At 49.7% G+C, this 24678-nt stretch overlaps 1 protein-coding gene across 1 annotated transcript in view; it reads left to right on the forward strand.

The window, feature by feature from the left end:
* The window catches only part of LOC119111027 (zinc finger protein PLAG1), an 86448-nt gene extending 62453 nt beyond the window's left edge, over window positions 1–23995 (forward strand). The window contains exons 2-4 of the mRNA XM_037234852.1: window positions 11365–11438; window positions 22587–23404; window positions 23570–23995. Of these exons, the coding sequence (XP_037090747.1) occupies window positions 11396–11438; window positions 22587–23404; window positions 23570–23995 (1287 nt within the window). The 5' untranslated portion in view covers window positions 11365–11395. The remainder of the gene's footprint in view (window positions 1–11364; window positions 11439–22586; window positions 23405–23569) is intronic.
* Window positions 23996–24678: the final 683 nt, after the last annotated feature.

Here is a 24678-nt window from a genome sequence, read left to right on the forward strand (position 1 = left end):
GGTGGCACGGAAGCTGGACGACAGGCAACTCATGCACTGCTCCTGCCGCCGCTTTGCGGGGCGGTGCCGGGACGATCTCGGTTCAGTTGTCACACAATCAATCTCGTTGAACAGCTGGCGCAAAGTACGCTTGTTCGCCGCAGCTGGCAGATGAACCAGTGACACAGGTGTCTTGTTGACCGGTTCAAACCGCCGGCAGATGCCGTCAGAGCGTCCGTTGTTTACCGTGGTGCCAGCACACCCAAGAACAATCACGTCTATATCTATCTCATACACACACCACACACACACACACACCACATATATATATATATATATATATATATATATATATATATATATATATATATATATACTCACAGGCCTGCTAGGAGTTTGCTGTACTAGTCTATGGCCATAGGAGACGGGTGTGCTGAAGTTGGGCTTAAGTGTCTAGCATGTCCTCCACCGGGCTTTGCTATGCGAATATCGCATACCACCAGATGTACTCCAACTGCTTAGACGTATGTATTTACCCGCCACGTTATCTGTAGCAGCATAGGCACGGCGTCGGGTGATGAGAAGCTGGGACGATGATGTATTGCGGTGCTGCTGAGTCCATGCAGTATCAAACAGTTTTGGGTATACAATACATATATATATATATATATATATATATATATATATATATATATATATAGTGCGAGTTTCCGGCCAGGGTTAACGACATATTACAGCAAGCTTTGACAAGAACGAAGACAAGACAAACAATCAACCGTCCAACTGAATTATCAAAATCAAATGGCATCTGATTACAAATAAGACGAAAAGCTCTACGTGAAATTATCTGTCGGCGTTTAAAAGGCAAGGCCCGACCACAAAATGAACACTTTCAATTATCAACACGATAGGAGAATTTCTAACTTTTTTTTAGAAACAGCCCAGACAAACCGACAAAGTAAAATACACCAATGTAGTGTATCAATTCAGATGCAATTTCGAAGGCCGCATGCTTCGTTCCACATGCTGCATTGGTGTGACCACGATACTCACGACGCCTGATAATGCACTTCGTGACGGGGCACCCCTGGAGTGCATGTGACACTTCGTGACGGGGCACCCCTGGAGTGCATGCGACACGAACATGGTAAAACATTGACACAACAATTGACGGGCAACACTGATATTCTTTTAACTTGCAATGGCAGAAGACGTCTTTAAAGTTGGGAAAGCACATTGGTTCATGAATTCTCCCCCATCCCTAACAAGCAAAGAAATTATTGCACAATCCGTGAGTTATTACATGGGGGACGGCAGATATCATGGATGTGAGTGTGGTGATGTGCCTTTATAGTGTTATCATCATGGGTGCATTTTATATGTATCAAACTAACAGTGCGATTTTTTTCTTACCTTAGTTTGCTCTTACTTCAGTTGTCTTCCCTGACTATATATATATATATATATATATATATATATATATATATATGTATATACACGTTTTGAATGTTTGGTAGTTGGCATTTAGCGGGGAGACATTATTTTTTGTATATGTGAAAGAAACCTAGGTGTACGGGAGAAACCAGTTGTTCCATGGCAAAGCCTTCAAAAACATGTCACCAAACTCGAGCAGCGAGGAGTATAGCAGGTCTCTATAGCAAGGTCGTTAACTCTTCACAAGAACGTAGAACTCATAATGCAGAATAACCAGAAGATAAATGCCTTTCTTTCCCATGCCAAGGAATTTCACCGGTTGACGCAAGGACTGAAATTTAAGAAGAGCTTATTTGGACACGCCGAGCATCTTTAAGATGTAAATCAATAAGAGCGTTTGGCGGGTTGGCACCATCAATGCCCATAAGGAATCGGTGACGGTTTTGGTTGGGTACATGTTTGAGAGAAATAAAAATTGCATGTAAGACATCGGTAGATGGTTGAATGTGTGAAACGTTTACGAAATGGCGGATAGATGCTTCGAGAAATGCTCCACAATACTACCTTTTACATTTATTTGGGTCATGATTAGTTCCACTCACACCACTTTTGCAATTGGTAACGCAGAAGTGTTGGTATGGGTGTAGCCTTTCCTGAAACCCTCGCATGTTTTAGAGCTAAAGTGTTGGACAAACGTAGACGGGTGCGTATCACTGATTAGAAATAGATAGGGACTGGGCATATAGGGACATCGCCGCGGGCAGCGGGTGGATCGAGCGGTTGTAATGTACTCATGACGGCCTCTAGAATCAATGTTATGTGTCTGGAAGCGATTGCCTTAGTGACGCCCACGTCGCTAGCTCTTCTTTCAGCGAAGCAAGCGGAAACCACAGAGAAATGAGTGAATTCGATGTCCAGTGTGTGAAATAGCGCTGCATTCGCATCGTGTCAGTGTGATCCACGGTTGTTAAAAAGCTTGTGAGCGTTGACTGAGACATATCGTGTATGCTTGGCCACGATTCAACGTGACGCCGCAGCTGACGTCACTTCCGGCGCTGACGGCGTCGCCTTTCACGCAGGGAATCAAACGGGGGTCGCTCGTTCATCACTAACGTCACAAAATAACGATTGTCATAGGGTTAGACAATGTTATAAGGCTAAACCATGCAGTTTTTAAGCATCATTGTAATTGTGTGCAGGCTCACAGTTGTTTCGGAGAGGTTTGCTTTGCTGTAGTATTGCATTCTTACGCTAACATCTGCTTTGGATATGTGAAGGGAATGGTCACCTTGTTTCCGCCATTTTGCAGTGTGCTTTCATAATGGAAGTGTTGCGTAAATGACTGTACACCACCCAATTGGCATTTGTGTCGAATATTTTTGCAAGCTAGATAGTGATGTGGTCCCGTTTCTGGATGGGCCATTTGGATGCATGTAATTTTGGTTCATGTATGTTTTGGTGGCTGTCCTTCCGCTCTGCTCAGAGCTCACACAAACATCTGCGGTTTAAAGTATGCCTGTTGCAACCGTTGACATGTGCCTTTGATCCGTGTTCCCGTTCGACACAATCACTTCATTTATGATTTCGAATGAAGAATGTGTAGGTTGATGCGAATCAAGTTTAATTCACCCGAATTGGTGCAATCCTTGACTGCATTATAATTCTGAATCGAACCTTGCATAGGTTTGTGCGGGACAGTTGTTGCAGTGTTGACAACAGCGTCACTGACATCCGAAAAGCGCACATATAGTAAACGACTCAGCAAAGCCGCGTCGCCATCAAACGACTGCTGAAAGGATGCCGGAGCTGCGGGCCTCAACTAAACGTGCCCAGTGTACTACACACCGTGTCATGACGAGCGAACAACGCGCCAAAGAGCTGGCTCGAGCGCCCGGCGCGCTGGCGCGACATCCTCGCCGCTGGGGATGGTGCCCTCGCCGGTGACTGCGGGCCCAGCCGACCTCAAGTATTCGTCCCGCGGGGATGGTGCCCTCGCCGTGTGACTGCGGGCCCAGCCGACCTCAAGTATTCGTCCCGCGGGGATGGTGCCCTCGCCGGTGACTGCGGGCCGACACCCAGCCGGCCTCAAGTATTCGTCCCGCGGGGATGGTGCCCCTCGCCGATGGACTGCGGGCCCAGCCGACCTCAAGTATTCGTCCCGCGGGAATGGTGCCCTCGGCCGGTGACCGCGGGGCCGACACCCAGCCGACCTCAAGTATTCGTCCCGCGGGGATGGTGCCCCTCGCCGGTGACTGCGGGCTCAGCCGACCTCAAGTCTTCGTCCCGCGGGAATGGTGCCCTCGCCGGTGACTGCAGGTGGACACCCAGCCGACCTCAAGTATTCGTCCCGCGGGGATGGTTGCCCTCGCCGGTGACTGCGGGCCCAGCCGACCTCAAGTATTCGTCCTGCGGGGATCACCCGGCAGGACGAATGTTTAAAGGGAATGTTCCACATTTGTACGGCGTTTTGAACTGAAATGGCCATCTTGAGAACAAGCTGATGCAGTTTACGGGTAAGCCCTTTTAAGACCCAAAACGCTCTGGTTCCTGAGTTACACGCCCGCAAAGTGCGAAAAGGCTTCTTTACAGCCAACTTCAAAATCGCCTTCTGATTAATGACGCCATAGAAACGTCATTACATCCCCGTGATATTACAGGCTGTTTTTATGCCAAAGCATCATGGCCGCTGATACCTTCGCAAAGGCGATGATGCTGTACATGTGGTACAGTCCGCGGAGGGACGATTGGCTGTCACTAAGATTTTACTGCTGAATGTGTGTCGCGAACACAAGCGTCAGCAATTTCGAGTTGTGCGACACTCGTGAACGGGTCATTTTTTTCTTATTTCTAGGCCATAGGTCAATGTCACAAAAAAGAACGTCACTGTCTGCAAAAAAGTGTGGCACCCAAAAAAATGGACACTCTCCCGAAGTTTTAAAAAAGAAGACGCGACGGCAATCTGCCTTTTTCTCCTGCTGGCGTTTTTTCTTCTACTAACGTATCCCTTACAGACAGCTCGGTTGGCGCTTTGCGTGCCGGAGTACAGAACCTTGCACGGGTTAATGGGTTAGCAAGGCATTATGAAATTAGGGAAACATTGCAGCAATTTCAGACATATATGTATCTAAGTATTTCACACATATGCACGACAAATTTAAATCTTGAACAGAAATTGTGTTTTACAAGAAGCTTTTGAGCCGCATTACCATGAACCCTCATTGAGACTTTGTTTCGAAGGGAGGTCACGGTGAAGTCCGGTGTTGTGACTGAAGATCTGTGCGGAAATTGTGAAAAAACCGGCAATTTGATAGTCCCTCAAACTGCGCAAATGTCAGATCGTACTTATTTGACAAAAGAGTGTGAATCCGGATCTCGAAATGCGTGTGATCACTGGTGGTGTGTGCCAGTAGCTTGTATTGGTATTGATGTGATGGGGAATGTGCGTGTGAGGTTTGTTCTTCTGAGAGAGAACATTGTTTTGGTATTCTTTAGTCTACTGACATTCAATAAAATGTGATATATTGATGCCTATTGGTATTGATGCCTGCCTCTACCTTTATGTTTGTCTTTGAACATGACAAAGGAATGCTGGCAAACTGAGAGAAACACTAGCACTTTCATTGCAGGGGTGTACAAAGGCAAGCACTGGTGCTGGTACTTAATAATGATCTTGCCAACATTGTGAACCCATTGAGGCATTACAGCCTGCAATTAATCCATTGCATGTCATTATACCAGCAATTCATTTTGGCAGCAGGGGCTGGTGTGTGCAGCGCACTAATGGACATGCTCAGCATAGGCTCGCATTATATGGCTTTGCAAAATTGCTTTTCCCCAAAGAATTCTGAAAATATAGCTTTATTGTTACTGATACACATTGTACTGCCTTCATAAATCTTGTGTGCAGGCGAGCATTGCTCCTGAGTAATCAATGCCATAGTCACTGCAACTTGGGATGCGTGGGATGCTGGGTGCTGAGAAAGGTGGCAAAGTATTGCTGTTGGTGTCTTGGACAGCACTTAATAATATGTTTATCATGAGCCTGGTGTGCACTGGTAGCTTCATCACTTCCTTGCATTTTGCCCATCCAACCATAACTACATACACTTCTCATGTCTCCAGCCTTGTGTATGGTCAGCATGTTTGCAGTGTCATTTCACCACATGTAAAATGGACGGATTCCCGAAGCAGGCTGAGCAGGTGATGCCACTTATTGGTTGTCTGCTTTGCTGAAAGTGATTTGTATATTGTATTATGTGTTTTTGGTTAGTCATATGTCAGATGGGAAGTCAGTGCAAGAGTGCATGCTTGACCCATCTTTTCATGTTGGGATTTATTATGAAAGCGGCATGGATTGCGGCCGAAAAACCATACTGTTGTTCATTATACCATGCCACAGAACAGCACCGAGATAGTGCCAAAATGAAGCTATTGACCAGTGCCATTACACAATGTATCACGTTGGTTGAGTACTCTTTTCAAGCCTATGAGATAGCAGCTTATAATTTAGGAATGACTGGTAAAATTTATTAAACAATGCCGAAGGACTGTCTACAGCAAGAATGTCGTTGCACCACAATGGTTATATCAGGTTTAACTATTAATTGCATGAACAATCCTAAGCAAAAAAAAAAAATGGGTAGCCCAACCTTACCATCTTTACCACGGCAATTGCAATGCTTTGAGAATCAACGCATGGCAACGTTACAAATTTATGAATTTTCGCATGACACCACATTTCCAGTTACAAACAATACAGACAATGATACAAATTTATTAATTTTGGCACGGCACCCCATTCCCAGTTACAAATAATAAGGACAGGGACTACTGTGCGAATCACATGATATCAATGTCAGAACTACAGCACTGCGCGCAACGATGGGTCGACGATAAAGCATTGACAAAATCATCAACAGCAAAGCAGCAACAGCAGCAGCACAGCACATCGTGCTTTGACATCAATAATCTGCCCCAAAAGCTGCTGGTCGCCACGTTGCACATGTCAAACAGTCCGCCAAAGCTTCTCTTACGGCCAGCACCAATACAAAAAAATCCACAAATAACTCACCCACCAATGCGGCCCCCTGACACGGCCTCCGCGACGAGAATGGCCGGTTGGCGTCAGCTTTTGTATGTTTCGATGTATTTCGTATGTTTCGCGGCGCCGCACCGCACCGCACAGGCCGAATACAGACGGGAGGTCCTGCGAAGGTCGGAGGCCTGCCTCCCTGATGGGTGCAGAGGGTGAGGTGGCGTACTGAGCCGCAGAGTTGCCGAAGACCGCGCAGGAAAGCAAACCCCTCGACAGTGACAAGCGACAGCGGAGGGCGCCGTATCCATTGGCACTTGGCAGGTTAGCGTCTACAGCAAAACAATATTCCGCAGCCAGACAGCGAACCTGAACAGAAACATGTGCAGAGAATACGGCACCCTGCGGCGGGAGCGGGATGCCGGGCTGCTTACGTACGGACTGTCTGCGTACGGTGGCGTGTCGCTCCGCCATTGGGACGGCGTGACAGGTGTACACTGCAGCACCGTCACTTAAACGGTAGTGTGTGAAATCATTCCACCCAAACGCGCGTGGTTGAATTTGCTGGCTCTTAGACGGGTTAATGTTTGCGCAAAGTATTATATGCTAAGTAGTGTATGCTCCTTACAAAAATTAGGTACCTTTATACCTTGAGTCGCTAAGTGAGACATATTTTTAATGAATTTTAGGTCATGGACTTTGCTCACAGGGTCGAAAGATGCATATATAAAACGGGCGCGAAAGGCGAGCCAGTGTTGGCAGTGCACACACATTTCTTCTCAGAACACTGGTGAAAAAGTGACACGCTGCCCATACTTTGACGTGACAAATTAAACAAAGTCACATCAAATACACCATCTTTGCGTAGATGAAAACTACATGATTTTCCAAGATGAAATCTCTTTTTTGGAGGTGCTTTAAGGAAGTTAAAAGTCTGACACTGGAAAGTAAATACCAAGATGGTGGTTTAATGGTGTCAAATGCAATTACGCAAGCTGGAAGCCTCAAACCATGTGTTCAAAAATTTCTGGACGTTCCTGCCTCGATGATGACAGTCGAGAAAAGTGGAAAAAAGTATGCGATCTGCCGTCTCATTGAAAAGTGAAAATTGTTGTCTCGCTGCTGTGGAAACCCTATCACGTGAAAGAACAGAACCAAACCTGTTTTGGGAACAGATCTGCGAAATGTGGAACCGGGTAAAATTGAATGGAAAATAAGAGCTAGAAACAATATTTAATCAGGACTTGTGCAAAAGGGACACTTTCACCTGGAATCAACTGGGTCCTTGGACAAAAAAGGGTTAGTCCAGAAGAGCAGTCGTGTTACAAGATGTATACAGCTCTACTGCCCTGAAAATCCTATCAGCGCCATAAATTGGAAATGGAAACAACGTTTATACTTTGTCAGCGCAATCAATCAGACACTGCACACCAATAGCTTGGAGACAGCCTTTGTGTCTCCGATTGCTCGGAGACATTAAGACTGAAAACCCCAAAGAGCCTCAGAACCTTGATATATATATATATATATATATATATATATATATATATATATATATGATGTTGCGTAGAACCACAGCTGTAAAATGGCCGTGTCAAAGCTCTCCATCAAAGAACTTCTAAAAGCCGTCGACGGACAGGACCATGATAAGTGGCAGCCTGAGATATCTATTCCCCTAGAGTGGGGAGAAATGTATGAGCAGCTTCGCTCGCTCACAAGGAATGTTCGCTTGAACTGGTTGCAGTGTGATATGGTAAAAAGGATGTCGCCGACCAGCAGTCTACTCTAATTGTACGGCATTGCAGGCTCAGACAGATTCAAAACACGCCCTTTGTACCTAGGTATACCGATATATTGGAACTTTAATTATGATGATGTCTCATGACCGGAGCGCTGTGGCCTGGCATTAAGTATATTATCGGAATGCAGACGGGCTTTAGAGGTGCCAAACATACCTGAAAGCGCAACGCACTGACATTGCTACCGCACACATGTATTTAACAATTTTGGCGGCAAAATGTTAAGTGTCAGTGAAAAGAGAATACCACGTTGCCATTGGCAAGCAGCAATGTAAGCGATACATCCGGGAGGCATGCTGAGGTGATACATTTGGTAAAAGTGATACATCTACCAAATGAAAGGCAAAACAGAGACTGTCAAAAACCACTGTGCCCAGTCTTAAGCAAAATTCGGCAAAGCCAAATTTTTCACCGAGATTCTTAGACGGGACTCCTATTGCACATGGGGGTTTCAGCACACATCGGAACCGACTTGTCGTGGTCTGTGATGGTGTCTTTGATGACGGCTAGCCAGTATCCCTGTGCGAGTCTCTCCTGCATGACCTTGCGACCTCGCTGCAATGTGTAGTTGACGTAAGCACTGTTCGACTCCGTCGTTTATCAGCAATGTCACAAACATTTTGACATGGCATGACGGATTGGAAAGAACTGCAATTGTTAGGATGAGGGGCATACGTTGAGCAGACATAAATATAGAAAAAAGTGATGTATGAGTGATGCGACCAATTTCAAAAGTATGGCCAAACCGAAATCGAAGTGCTTGCGAACATTGTCTTCAAATAATGGTCGATTTGGTTCTGAGTCGAAAATCCGACTGATTTCTGAAATGGCTATTAGGGCCTTAGCGTGTCAAACTTTCTTCCCATGAAATTCTTCCCATGGTTTTAAGTGCACTGAAAAGCTGTTCCTGAAGCGTCGGGGTTCATTGGTTTGTATCTCAAAATTCATCGCATATTATATGGGTAACAAAATTGTTTTAGGCTTCTTTTAAATTGGTCTCGTCCTGAACAGCAAGAAAGTATAAACCTTTCGTTACCTGTCAAACGCCATTATGAAGGAATTCCTGGTGGTCAGTTTAACGCATATTTAAGTGATGAGACGAATTTATCTCAAATAAAAGTAGTGCATCTAATAACATTTACAAAGTAAAAACAAGAGAGTCTACAGCGCAGTAAAGCTCTCCGGACTGGAGCGCCCACTGGCTGCCAAGTCTCGGACTTCCTTGGTGAACAAAATCTAGTTCAATAGCCAGAACTCGTGAGCAGCACAGCACATGTATCCTTACAGGGTTTAGGAATTGCTTTTTTAACAAAAAAATGAAATACGGGTAGTCGTAGGTGCATGCTGCTTCTGCAATACGTGTTCATGCCAATGAGGGCATGTGTTTTTCATGACCGAATTATGTTCCCAACAGTATATGGAAGTGGAGAAAATTGACAGATATGGGAAGAAAGGCCTAAAATGTTCAAGGCTTTTATCATTAGTAGTTGCCAGACCTACAAGACATTAAGGCCAGTGGATGAGTGAAGATCAGAAGCCTGGTTGGAGGCATGATTTTTGACGTTCGCATTCATTGCGTGGGTAGGGAGGGGGGGAAAAAGGTGGAAAAATGGGTCTTGACAATTGCCTTACACTTGCCACTGCCGACATTGCACTGCGTCTAGTCTGACTCGGACCAATATTTCGTTAGCAACACTTAGGCACGGCGTGGTATGAAGTAGATACGGCACGAGACCGCTGTTTACATTGCGGCTCCTTTTTACACCGACAAGAAATGTTCTGCATTGCAATAACGGATACCTTTTTTAAAGCCACTTCAATCGTTTGCATTCCACTCGCAAAAATATGGTCACGCGTGCAGTGCCCCCAGTTGTTACGCAGTACTGTGATGAGGGAAATATGGAATACATACCCAAAGGAACTAAGAAAATACGCTCGTCGATGTTGCTTTCCGGAGTTTAACAACAATGACAAAGATATTCAGTCACGGCACGGTCAGATACTTTAAACTGGGTGATTATGACATTTGCATCGCTGGCATCTGTGGTGACATCGGCAGCGTACAAGCAATGACAGGTGCTTTGCTTGCCTAACCTTGTATGAACTAAACATTGGGCTTGGCAAATGATCTGACTCTGGCCGTCACCTGCTGCCAGACTTCTCACAAACGCACCGGCAAACAAGGCGACACCGGCTATTACCAAGGTTGTTCGGAACTCAAAAGTGCCCTATTGATCAAGGCCAGCAGGGGCTTGTGTTATCTTCCCAATATTTCATCCACTCGCACAGCGCATGAGACGACTAGCAATGCAATATATACTTTGCGTAGCGACTTTGGGGATCGTAGGGTGTTCCCACGTTGCATATGTGATGCCATGACAGCGCAAAGATCCTGTGTATGTTTGAATGGGTTTTCTCTCCTTTTTGAACACATAAATGAATTTCTGGTTGCTCTGGCTGCAAGTTTTGTATGTATGGATAGTTTTGTTATGTTCAAATGAAAAATTACTACATTTAAATGCAACAATTTTAAAGCTTTTAACCACATAGCTTCTTGAAATTTTTCGACCGAGTTATGCTGTTTGGACATCGTAGAAAGTATTCTTCATATGGCTTGGTTATCTATGGTGACGCAATAGTCACTGTAAGTCATGCCGAGACGACACAGATTTTAGATTTGCTTTGCCGCATCGGATCTTGTATTTATGCGTATGCCCTGCAGCAATTCGTCACTTCTCGAAGCCCACGTTTTGATGACATACCGATGGAAGGGACTGGATGTAGCTTTTGCAATGTTACTTGCCAGCCCTCAACAATGTCTCCCTACCAATTCGCTTTCGGCAATTACCCCCGTTTCCAACGCAAAAAGGGGTTTTGCCAAGCTTTTACTAACATACTCATCGTCATCATTCGCTATTGTGCAGATGGTTTATACACCTATGATATCATACTGAGCCGTCGTGGGCATCCGCCAGTGCGCATGGAGCAGGGCAGCATTGAGTATTCGTTGTTCGTGCGCGCATATCCATCCGTTTCCCACGTTTACGCCCCCGTTGTGAAACCTACTGTAAAAACATTATTATAAGATCATGTGTTTTTCAAACCTGTGTTCTGTTGCAGTCGCTGAGTCGGGAACCTCTGGTCGGAATGGATGGGCCACGGCATGGCCACACCCCCAATTCCCACCAATCCAAGTGAGTATAACTCGGCATAAACACCGCTGCATCCTCCTCATTGTCAAGCACTTTGCGCAGCGACGTTCTATTACAACGGTGGTGTGAATTGGAACGTGTCTTGCAGGGGAGTATGAAGGATTTTGTAATGAGGACGCAACCAAAATTTCGTACTTAAAAACTATCTGGTATCTGTCGTAGCGTTACATTTCTAACATCGCGTAAGTGATATCGCACGTGTCCATTATACTCATTCGTGGGTGTGTAACTTAGCTGTGTGTTGTCGACATGTAGTCACATGGATATTTATTTATGTGAACATTGTATGCAGAGGGCATGATACTTCGCCCCCGCCCCTCAAATTCACCGCTGGCTGCTTGTGACTGTTACCCCGGTCACACTCACTATATTGGCCTCCAGACATACTTCGCGACCTTTTCACGATAGCATAACGGTGGCAGATTACGTCGGATTCAGCTGTCTCGGCGGCGTGGAGGATCCGTGATGGTGCACCAGAGTGGTAAGGGGACATACGCCCTTTGCTCTTCGCCAAGGAAGCAAACATATCTTCTTGCCTCCCCTGCCGCTTCATCATGACCCACCATACCATCAGAAGGTCCCAAGTGGCCTAGACAAAGTCCCATAAAATTAAAGGGGGGGGGGGGACTCTTGAGGCACGCAGGAGACAAGGTGTCACCCTGTGAGGTCCAAAATTGCCAGCATCAAGCCCTATTGGTCGACAGGAGGCCCAGGTGACCCAAAGGAAACTCCATCATGCATAGAAGGCGCAATCAAAACACGCAAGCCCTGCTAGCCAAAGAGGAGGCTCCTCATAGAAAACCAGAGAATCCATGATGCCACGCACCGCTAGATCTACTTGCCCTCGTAAAAAGTTGACGCCCCTGCGCGGGCGGTCCGCCCACCGCGTCTCGAAGCCAGCGACAGACGCAGTGCACTCGGGCTTTGGTCAGGGGCCGTCGGGCGCTGAATGAGAACGGGTAAGAGAACTGGGTGAGAACGGTCGGAAGTCCTGGACGCCGACCGGCTACCGGAGCCGGCGACGCAGCGCGTGAAGTGAGAATCAAGCCTGGAAAGGGCGACATGGTGCTAGTCTTTTTGTTTTGCTGAGGATGTGCCCCTTCACTAGCCAGCTATCAGCTACTCGTATGGTCGGCGTGGCTGGGACTCTAACCCCTAGTGACGGTGGGGGGGGGGGGGGGCTGGTTGCCCAATGAAGCGAACTCTCGTCACCTGATTGAGGTCCCGGCGCCATTGCGGTCCCGGCGCCATTGAGGTCCCGGCACCATTGAGGTCCCGGCGGGGCCATTGAGGATCCCGGCACCATTGAGGTCCCGGCGGCCATTGAGGTCCCCATTGAGGTCCCGGCACCATTGAGGTCCCGGCATCCATTGAGGTCCGGCGCCATGTCCCGGCGCCATTGAGGTCCCGGCGCCATTGAGGTCCCGGCGCCATTGAGGTCCGGCGCCATTGAGGTCCCGGCGCCATTGAGGTCCCGGCACCATTGAGGTCCCGGCGCCATTTAGGTCCCGGCGCCATGAGGTCCCGGCGCCATTGAGGTCCCGGCGCCATTGCGGTCCCGGCGCCATTGGGCCCGGCGCCATTGAGCTCCCAGCACCATTGAGCTGAGCTCCCGGCGCCGTAACGCGAATGTGTCAGACATCACGTAATGGTTAAGGGCAGATGGTGGAAGAAGACAGTGTAGGAATTCAATCATTCAGAAGAGCGTGGCAACATGTGCGCGCTATTGTTCGCCTGGCGGCGTGCTAGCGCACAACCTATGTGGCCAGTCACGTGCCGCGATAATTTTTTTTTGGAGGTGGATAGGCGTGCATGCAAAGGGGGTTGGAGATGCCAATGCCTAGAACCCACCGTCAGTGAAGATTTCGAACTCACTCAAATGCGGCTTCTTAAGTTTAATGGCGTAGTTGCAGGCTTAGCTGGTTAAGCCTGTCAGATGCTCAGAGAGAAGCTTAGTGTCGGGGTTTCCACGTGGCCTTTTCCGTGAAAAGTACTCTTATCTTCGAATTGTTCTCGCGGAACGTGTTTTGTGCGATGTTTTGTAGATCACATTCTCCACCGAGCACTCACGTGAGATCCGCCCCTCTGGAGCAGTTCAAATGAGCCGCAGTGTCTGGACCAGTCAGGGCCGACACGGACCCCAGTGGCCGGTGGACATTGCGACGCTACCCAGATGTCAGCTGAGAGATAATGGGTTGGGTTGTCAACGGCATCAACTATATGTAAACTGAATCAATTAACGCAGCCGTTGTTTAGACGCTTAAGAGCAACCATTGAGATATGGGCGATCCGTTGTCGTCTAACACGCAAATGGCCAATGTGTTGCCGGTATTTCGTGGTGTTTTGCTTCAGAAAAGGGGTATCGAACAGTTGCCGCTCTTCCGATTGTGAAGAATAGATGCAAGACGAGTGGCTTTTTATTCCAGCGTGCCCTGTCTCTCCACCCAAAGGCAATGATTTATCCCCGTAAGAATGATTGTAATGTGATGGCTATGATGATGTCTTGGATAAGGTACACGAGCTAGATCATTCCCCAGGGATGCACGTGGGTAAGCAATGGTGATTAATATGGTCCCTTATGCATTTAGATCTTGTTTGTTTCCCTACAGCTCCCACCCGGTCTTCCAGACAGCGGTTTACGCCATGATTGCCCTCACCTTCGTATAGTTACATTGGTGGTATCGTTGGTGCGTGGTGTTGCTCATCTAACGTCAGAGAAAAACATGATGGCGAATCCACGGCAACAACGACGCTACTGGCCTGATATGCCGAACTTGCCCCTCCCCTTCCCCCCCCCCCCCCCCCCGCTCTCGTCATTCGTTGTTTGTTGCGCCCATAGAGTAAGACCACGATCACGGTGAATGTTAAGATCCCTGATGCAAGCGTTACGTATTTTGCGTTGGCCGTGTCCGTGTTCGGTCATGCTCTGTCGCCGCCCGCGGCCTTGTCTGCCAGCTTGTCTGTTGTGAGCGTGCCTTAGCGCCGTGACCCCACGCAGCCAGCTGAAAAGGTCAATCTCCTCAAAGCGAGCGCGCGGTTGCTGGCTGCTGGTTTGTTTGCTCGTGAGCGAGACTTGGTCAAGGGCTCATCGGATCTGTAAGCCAGCCGGATTGACAAACACATCTCTGTTTACGTCTTGGGATACTGGGCAGACGCTCCTCAATCTCTGCGCTGTTTTAGAGGGCTGTGGTGATCTTGTGCTGTATTTTTCATTTCAAGTGGTAAGCACAGGTGGTTTTCGGCTCGGCGTGTGTGCGTACATATTCGCGCATGTTAGATCGAGCTTGCTGCCTCCGTCATCGAAGCCAACGCCCAGGTATGCCACCCGACTCGCCAGGCGAGCGCTTGTCATTTTTGCCGGATTGTGTCGCTGGATGACCGTTAGTTTTCAGATCGCAGCCTTTTTAATACAAGACACTTCGTTACTGTATGCCACGTGCTGAGTGTTGGCTAAAGAGTGGGTCACCTTTGGAGGTCGTCACACAGAGGCGCTGGAATGAAGGCTGATCTTCCGGTGTTTTTTATTAGAGGTTCATAATGCAGTTTAGCATCTTCTTCCACGTCAGTTTGGTCACAAAATCACACTGTGATACAGCGCATTCATTCAATTTGTGGTGCAAAACGTGGCCAAAGCCGTAAACAGCACGTTTCCGCTCTTCCAATGTCACTGGCGCCACGAGAGAGCTGGTCGGGTGCCAGTCGCAGAACAAATGTTTGAAAGACTCTAACCGGTTTGCCGCACTGCGGTTCGGTTGGGCCTTGACATTGCTGAGGAGCTTGCATTACCTCGTGCGCGGAATCGACCCCGCCTGATCGCGATTATACCAGCAGCGATGTTTCTCGAAATACGTACCGTGATGATGGGAGCACTCGAACACTCGAATCCAGTACAAAATGCGTTTCCAAACATGTAGCTGGGCATATGTTTGGCTGCAGGTGGATAGGCCAGGGTAAAATCGCTTAACAGCTCATGCTTTATATCGTGCAGAGTGAGGCGTTCGGTGAAAGAATTTGTCGCAAGCGCCATTTAAAGTACAATAATACGAGCTCTTGTGAATAAATTCGAGGCACAAGGTTTCCGTTCAAAATTAGATGTACATCATCTTGATATGAATGGCAGACTTATCATCGATGGTGGCACATGCAGGCCACCTGGCCTTCATAATGTCCAGGATCTCCGCCTGTGCCAGGCAGGACTGGTCAGATATCCCCCTTCATGCCCGTGCACTGTCACACCGTTGCCGCACCGTTTGCGTCGCTGATCATACCTGGCTGGTTACTATAGCAACTCTGGCCTCCACAAATGGCAGTCTGCTATAGCTACAGCTATAGCAGATAGGGGTCAGTCAGTAAAAGGGGCTTTCGGAAAAGCGGCCCTGTCTTGGACTTAAAGCCAGTTTCGGTAGAGACAAGTGCATCATTCCTTTTGTTTAGCGGTTAGGCATTGCAGTGAGTATGCTAACTTTCTTGCTTTTACTAACTGTTAGATGAGACGCGTACGGTTTGGTCAGTAATGCCAGTTTTCTCGAAGTCTTTCTGAATAGCTCAGATTTGCGGCCTAACGTAGCCGCTCCTGTGTTAAGAATCTCACCAGACTACCTGCTTACGTTTATGAAAGTAATGCATTTAACTAGCCCTAGTTTTACCAACTGGTGTGTTCTGTAACGTTTGCAACACACTGATTTCTCAAAATACGTGTATGATAAATGTTACGAAAACTTGAAGCACTGCTTACACAAAATAATAAACGAACATTAAGCTGATATCCCGCGAATTCAACTAAACGTTAAACTGTAGCTCTGATTTAACCCCTATAGCGTTTACCGTGGCTGCTCTTTTCTAGACTTCGTGAATGGGACTTTGAATGGAAATGGGAATGGGCTTCTTTGACTTTGGGAATGGGAGTACCACTCGGTCCACAGTGACGCACTGGTTCAAACTTCAACCTATTCGCTCCTCGGTAACAGACCCTTGCCGTTCGCTGGGACGATCACAAAGTTCCTTGATTGGCATCGGTAGAGATGCCACAACGGTTGTGATTACGGTGGTCGTGACAGCAAGGAAGAAGTGTAGTGCTGTTACAAAGCGTTGATAGCGTGATTTGAATTAAAAATTATTAAAACTGATGCCCTTACGATGTCTTGACGGCGCTGCAGTAGTACTACCCTGCGTTATAATCAGACGTTACCTGCTCTAAGGTTTTACCAGAGCGTGTGTTTGAAATATGCCCCAAAGATGCGATACCGCCTTTAAAACGGGCCCGACCGTCAGCGTTTCGTTCGGACGAACGACTCAATTTGAAGCCATTTTTGCTGATCGTGATCGACAACGCAGACTGCTGCCGGGCCGTGTGTGAACTTCGAACCTGAGTGTAGTATTGTATGCAGACTGCACCGACTCAGCGGGCTCCACGGCGGATGTTCAGTACACTTTCCGCCTGCCGTGCCAGCTCAGCTGCTCTAACTGTAGTACTGTATGCAGACTGCACCGGCTCAGCGGGCGCCACGGCGGACGTTCAGTACACCTTCCGCCTGCCGAGCCAGCCCAGCTGCTCTAAGTGTCAGAGGTACTGGTCACCTTTTGAAGATATTGGGGCAGGTGCTAAATCTGACGAAAAAGTTTATTCTTGCAACGACTGCGATGCTCTGCTGTATAGTGCTTTGAATAGAATAAGAATAAGAATGTTGTGCTGAGTACTAAAACTCATGTAATAAGTAAGAAGGTCCCTATCATGTCGTCCTCTGTTTGCGTCATGTAACATTCTTATGACGTCAGAACTGCTCGAGGACAATGAACAGCCTGTCCTAGAATGACCCCCAGATACGTGAGAATATGTTGAACATTTTACCGCGGGCGAAACTATTCTTGACAGAAAGTTGCAGTGTCAGGTAGTTGAACGATTGTAAAAAGAATTTCCTCGCATGACGTAAAATAAGGACATGCATCTAAGGGTGACCTTGAGGTGGTCTTCACTCACTGCTGTGCACAAATTCACTTCAGGCTCAGAAAACCAAAAGGGTCAAAGGGTATTTTTAAAAAGTCCCGTTTGAATTGGCGTAAGCTTCGCGTAAGTCGCGTAACGGGCCATCTCACTTCAAAATCCGATGCAAATGTGGAGCAATCTCTTTGATCGTATGTGGCTTGTACGTATTTTCAGAACATCATTGTGCGTATGAGGCGAAGCGTTTGCGTGGCATGAGATTGTATATTTCACGTGAAGGAATCAGCAAGTGGTAGAACGTCTGCATTCACCTTGGATTCCGGTGACATTCGGCAAATCCGAAGAGAGTTTACCGTCGGCGGCTGCACTCCAGCGATATTACTACTACTAGATTGGCTGCTGTGGGTGTTCTCACGCATAGGAAAAAGCACCCAACCCCTGAAAATGTAGAATGTGACTTCCTCACGCTGCGCCGCTCGCTAATGGTGAACGCCTGTTAAAAGGAGGGGAGCATTGGAAAGGGTGGTGGTCATGCGTGACCTAGATTGTCGTGACCTAGGTCATCGGGGGAAGAGCTGACGTTCGGAACTCATACGGACCTGTGGGATCCGATTGACATCAGGTCTTTGCATTTCGATTTTTCCAAACAGGTGTGAACAATAAGCTGGGAATGAAAAAGAACATTAGGAATTCAACAAGATTTCCAAACTGATAGAAAAACATATCATCGTATCAATGCAGCGGCAGCACGACAACACGACACGGCTGTCTGCTGTGCCTATACATATTATATGTCTGTTCGCAGCCTCGCAAACGGCCTATCACTAGTCCTTTTCTCCCCGGATATTTCGCCTCGGCCGCCCTCCTCCTGCACGTCGGTTTCATTTTACATGTGCATTATTTGTGTAAGCACCGTCGGGCGTGGGCTGTTTTCAAGATTTCATCAAAACCATGCAATCAATTTTACGGCAAAAGTGTGATGGGATACTTCGCTGTGTAGTGCTATGAAGTTCTAAACAAGGCTCATCAAATATGTGCTCGTGTGGAAGCGGTGGTTGCCGACCACTTCACTATACCCCTTTTGCTGAATATCCTTCCTGCCTCGGTGTCTGATGGCTGTTGTGCCACTGCGCTACTCACATTACATGCCATGTATTTTCTCTTCATGGCTTCATTCGTTATCAGTTTCTATGCACCCGTTGATGACCAATCAATCAAAGCTTTGGTCAACACTCAGCGGAATCAGTCCTCAAGTTTCATTCAGTTTCATAGGTGGAAGGACGAAACATGTTTTGAATCGTGCGATGCTTTTTGTTTGTTTTTTTCATCGTTCGCTTTTCAAGCCATAACATTTTCGCCAAGTTTATATTTCTAAGAGAGGCATGAGCGTGGGACTGCGCTAGAGAAGCACCAACCATAATTAGCTCCAGCAAGAATCCTTCAATGGTGTGGTCGTGCGCTTGTTTCATATTTTACCCTCATACACGATAGCCTCTGGTGTGCGTCTCACTATCGGAGATACACGGCTATTCAAATAAGATTGCGTCAAAATCTGAGGAGTTCACTTTGACAAGAGCCTCAGTTGGCATCAAACAGGGTTCAGAGCTGCTTCGGTCTCCTCGGGCCACCAACAAGCGGAAGCACACGCCTACGAGATTCGCGATGCAATCTGTAGCAGAGGCGAACGTTTTCCGTTACATTAGGTACTACTCGCCGTCAGGGACCCCCTCAACGGCTCTCCAGCTGAGCCACGTGAGCGGAACCGCTGGGTCTGCTGGGTCTGCTGCCAGGATCGCAAACAGAGCACACACCCGCTGTTGGAGGATCCCTACCGTAAAACGCTCGAGTGGCTCACTGTTAACGAAGTTGTAGCATTTTTGCGATTGCGTTCGCGTGCATTGTATCATCGACGAGACGGCCCGTTGACAAGGTATCCGAGGTCCCGTTAAGGGTCGGTCGGACGTATCCTTGCTATCCACCAGAGCCACCGAGGACGGCACTGGCATGCAGACGACTGCGCAGAAGGCTCCACGACTCGTAAAGGTCAGAAATTTGGTACCCTATCAGGCAGCAGCGGAGTCGAACCCCCTCCACGGATACACCACAAGCCGTCAATCTCTGGCGAGTGCAAGCCCTGAGCCAAACTATTTATCAGCGTCCGCGCATGTCTAGCCAGCATGCACTGGACGCATTACGCTGGCTTTTGCGCAGTAGTTCCCATGTCTTGTTTTCCACGATACATATCTGCCACCGATATGTACGTCGATATATGTTTTGGCGCGTGAGGGCTGTTTGTGCATGTATGATTACATGGCGTGGCGATAAAAAGTCCCAAGTTGAGCATAACTTGTGATCGTCAGATTCGCTATCAAATCATAAATAAATCGATGATTTGAAAGTGACACCTTCGAAGGTAGTTTGACAGTAACGTTCTCATATGAACAGGACCATATGACTTGCGGGATCCAAGGTCACCTGATCGTAACCAACCACAGATAAAAGCACAGAGAATCATGCCATTATCACGAAGTGTCTAAATCCACGCCGACATATGTACTCAGCCCATTCCCAAACAAAATGTACTTCACACGTTCCTCAAACGGGTGCCCCACCCTTGTGGCATATTTCAAAAAGATACTCTGGTGAAACCTCTGGGCCATTTACTTCCAATAATAGTTTTGCATGGTGCCGCCGCAGCATCATCAAGGTACAATAAAGATGTAAATTTATATTTTTCGAGTCCACATAGCGCTGTCAACGCTTCGTAATAGCACTACACTTGTCGCTTTCTTGGCAGCATCAGAGTGCGTGACTAGTCCGCGACAGCTGCAGTTGACGAGACCGCCGTCGTCATGACGACGCCAGAATCTGCTATGGGCCGTTGTCAGCGGTCACGGGCTACCATTTTGAGTTGGTTTAAGCGCACATTGTGAGCCTGCGGGCTTACAAGGGGCACCTCTACTAGCTTGAATGACGTCAGTACAAATGAACGTTTGTGATTGGCACAGCCAGCGGCAACAGGCAGTCGCCGGGAAGTGCACTGGTTGAAGTTTGAACCAGTGCCTCACTGTAGATTATGTGACACCCCGTTTCCCAAAGCCAACGTGCGCTTCAAAAAGAGCCGCTGTAATTACCGTCATATGGGAGAAATTAAAGCCATAGTATAACACGCAGCTGAATTAGCGAGATCATTGCCTCATGTATGCATGCTTGTTTTCTCTAAACATTACTCAAGCTTCCGTACAATTTATTACACGAGCATTTAGACAAATTGATGCGTTGCAAACATTACCGTACAGGCACGTTGAAGAAAGCAAGGGAAATTAAAGGTAGTACTTTCATAGTGGAAAGCAGAGAGTCCAATAAGATTTCTCCCACAGGAACGGCTGTTTCAAGTAAAAACTTGGACTATTCAGAATGATTTTGGGAAAAGTAGCATTACCGATGATCTCGGACGCGTCCGATCTGACAATGAGTGATCGGAGTGAAATACAAACAAGGTGGCATACTTTCTTTAATGTATAGGCATAGGTATCTTTATCCGACCCAACTAATACTGAGAAGCACCATTTGTATTGAATTATTTCACGGGTCTAACTTTGTTGTTATATTTTGGGCGCTGTTGTTTTATTTTAACTGCTGTTCAATGTTGGTGACCTCCAACAAACAGCAAGGTCTCATTACTTGCAGTAAAATGAGGATGCATGTACATGACACTAGTTTGATCGGTTTTTACGGAAAGCATTATAAGAACAAGCTATTTTCAATGCCTGAAATGTTAGAAAAGTATCCAAGGCTGTGACATTATCATGGGGGTAAACGGTCTGTATGAAGGTATGAAGGGCTCTTTTAACGCTTAAAGCGTGCCGAAACGAATCTATGAGCGTAAACTAGGTTTAATAAACATAAATTGCCGCCGTTTTGTCTAGACAGATTATGGTATAACTATAGTGGCAAAGGCTTTTGACTTCACTGACTTCAGCTAAACTGTAGCTTATGAGACGATGGACGGTCGCGCAGGAGTCGAAACTTCAGAGTGCACCGACCCCACTAGAGTGGGCCATGATGCGCGCTATCGACGGATCGCTACGGGAGATTTGGGCGGCATGGGCTGTCAGTCTCCAGGCATTCCAGCCCAGCTCATCTCGTCACGTGCACGATCAGACGGTGGCGACTGAAGTTTGTTCGATCAGTTGTCCTGCTGCAGCGCCGTGTCGATGTTAGCCATGGGACGGTGTGAGGCGCGGCACGTCATGACCTCGAGCTCGGCGAGCGCGACGTCTCGAGCTGAGCACGCCCGCGCAGTCTCCCCGACTGGACGCCAGACACTGGCCACGACCTTCAACACCGGCCAGCGCCGGTGGGTGACAAATCCGAGCTGGATGTGCGTTCTCCGGCTGTGTTTATTCTGTGCCGTGCGACTTGGCCGATGAATGGTGGTACGCTGCATGGTGGAGCTGTGTGCACTTTGTGCAGGGAAACAATGAACCACAAACCTTTTAACTCCCATGACAATTCTCAGAATGGGAAATCTCTGACACCTGGCGATCACTTTCTGCGTATTTGATCGGTTAGTATTTTGAGTCCCGTGCCAAGCGTGGATATCCCCAGATAATCACATGTGCGGGTGCCTGCGATGCGCTCTCCTGGATTGACCACCCCAGAACTCGCCCCGCTCAGATCGCCGTTCAAACCCGCTCACAGCAGTTAGCGTTCCGCTGGCGCAAAACCAGACTGCGCCCGTGAATTCCCGACAGGCTCCGCCCTCCTCATAACTACGCAGAACCTTATATTGCACTGCGGCGTTCGGCGTTGGCGTCGTGCCAGCGCCGCCGCGACGGAGCGCCCTGACCTTGTGTCTGACACCGGCCGATGGTCATTGCTCCGCGCGCAGGAAAAAGACGGCGCGCGCCGCCGGCGCCCCCCGACGGCGCGTACGCTGGCCGGCCGCGAGCGGCGCCGGCGGCGGGACGGCCGGCCAGCCAGCTCGCCAGCTTCTCTGCCGGCCGCGCAGCGCAGCGGCAGCCGGCAGAGCTGGCGCGGTGAGTCAGAGTTAGGAGAAGGTGCCGGCGGCGCGGCTTGGCCGGCCGGTCGGCCGCGGCGCGCGCCCGCTCAGAGCCGCTAACGCCGGGCGCCGGCGCGAACGTGTGCCCGGCGCCGCGCTCGGCTGACCGCCGCCTGTGTTGCAGCTCCAGCTGATAGTGGGAGCGCCCTGCCGCCGCCGCCTGCGCCGGCCGTGCCATCGTCGTCGGCCCCGGCCAGCAGCGAGGCTCTGGCCGTGCCCGGGCCGTCGCGGCCCACCCGACGCGTCGCCGCCACTCGCCGCAAGCGGGCCAACCGCTGCGTCACCTGCAGCAAGAGCTTCTCCAGCCCAGGCAAGCTCGCCCAGCACCAGTACTCGCACACGGGCGAGCGGCCGTACGTCTGCCAACGCTGCGACAAGAGCTTCTCCTCAAAGTTCAAGCTGATGCGTCATGTTCTGACGCACAGCAAGGAGCGCCAGTTTAAGTGCACCGAGTGTAGCAAGGGCTTCTACCGCAAGGACCACCTCAAGAATCACATGGAAACGCACAACCCGAACAAGCAGATGTTCCATTGTCCGCGGCCGTCGTGCGGCAAGGAGTACACGTCCAGCACGGGTCTGAAGAAGCACGTGGCGCTGCACGAGGCCGAGGACGGCAACCTCATGTGTACGCTCTGTGGTATCACCTTCCAGGCCAAGGAGGACATCATCTTCCACCTGAAGACTCACGCCGGCTCGCGAACGGTGAAGAGCGCGCAGGACAAGAAGTTCCAGTGTGACGTGTGTAAGAAGCGCTTCTTCACTCGCAAGGACGTGAAGCGACACCTGGTGGTGCACACGGGTAGCCGCGACTTCGTGTGCGATCTGTGTCCGCAAAAGTTCGGCCGCAAGGACCACCTGGTGCGCCACATGAAGAAGAGCCACTCGACAGGCCAGGGTGCGTCGCTGCGGCGCGGCCGGGTCAAGACGGAGCCGGAGGCGGCGCCCGGCACGCCCGGCTCGCCGGCCGCCGCGGCCGCCGCCAGCGTCGCCGGGCCCGTCTTCTCGCCCGGCGCCGAGCCGTTTTACCCGGAGGAGGGCGGCAGCGGCGGTTGCGGCGGCGCCGGTGGTGACGGCGGCGCCGGTGTGTTCCGGCCGCCGGTGACGCAGTTCCAGCAGCCGCTGCCCGACATGGACATCCCCGAACCGGTCACACTGCCCAACTTCGAGCCGCCCGAAGTGTTGCCGGATCTCCTCCACACGCCCGACCTGAGCGCCATGCTGCGCTCGGACATGTACGCTGCGACAGAGATGTTCTTCTTGCCGCACGCGCGCCAGGCCGAGCACCCTGCCGAGATGTTCGCGCTGGCTGGGCCGGCACGGCCGGTGCCGCACCTCGCCAGGTCGCCGCGTCTGCCCGTTGGCGGCAAGGACCTGTCGTCGCTGATGCAGACGACGACGACGGCGGCGGCAGCGGCGGCAGTGAGCGAGGCGAGTCCGCCGGCCGAGCCGTGCCTCGAGCGGCCGCGCACGCCTTCGCCGGACCACTTCCCTCCTAGCCACTTGCCACAATTCCGCTACTTCGGACCGCCGTGACGACGCGCCTCGCGCCGTCACGTGACGCCGACCCCCGCGCCGGCCTAGCCGCCCGTGGGGGCGGACGCGTCGTGCGTCGCGAGTGCCACGCGGGGACGCCCCGACGCCCAACGCCCCCAGTGTGCTACGACCGAGGTGGTGACGGCGGCAGCGGCGGCGGCGTGAACGCTGACCGTGACGCGTCTTTCCACGAGCTGCTAAATTCTGGGCGGATTGTTTCTAGTCGCGTCAAGTAGCGGAGGCAGGAGCCGGCTGCAAGCAGCAGAAACCGGAGAAACGGTAGGTTGTGTTGTTGGTTGCATGATTTTCGAGTCGCTGCAGACCTTTTCCCTAGTATAGTTTTCGTTTGGCCAGTGAAAACCGCTCCGCGACCTGTCATTGGTTGGCGCGGCGCTGAAACTGCTCTCTAGGCCTCAAAACGAACACTCGGCACATTCCGGAACCAGTGAGCGCCAAGATGTGCCCAAGGCCAGTTGGATAGTTGGGATTGCCTGTCTGTCGACCTTAGCCGAATCAAAAATTGCATCGTCATCGTGTTGTGCCATGTCACCTCGTGTAAAGCCCGGCCCGGCGGTCTCACGCGTCGATTGGCCCTGCGATTGTCACGTGTCGCGCGTCGCCCACGGCGATTGGCCGACCTTCTGCAGCTTCGGCGCCTCGGGGAGAGTGCCGACCCGCCCCAC

Source organism: Pollicipes pollicipes, unplaced genomic scaffold, assembly GCF_011947565.3.
Source record: "Pollicipes pollicipes isolate AB1234 unplaced genomic scaffold, Ppol_2.1 Scaffold_7258;HRSCAF=8750_pilon_pilon_pilon, whole genome shotgun sequence".
In the NCBI taxonomy this organism is placed as follows: Eukaryota; Metazoa; Arthropoda; class Thecostraca; order Pollicipedomorpha; family Pollicipedidae; genus Pollicipes; species Pollicipes pollicipes.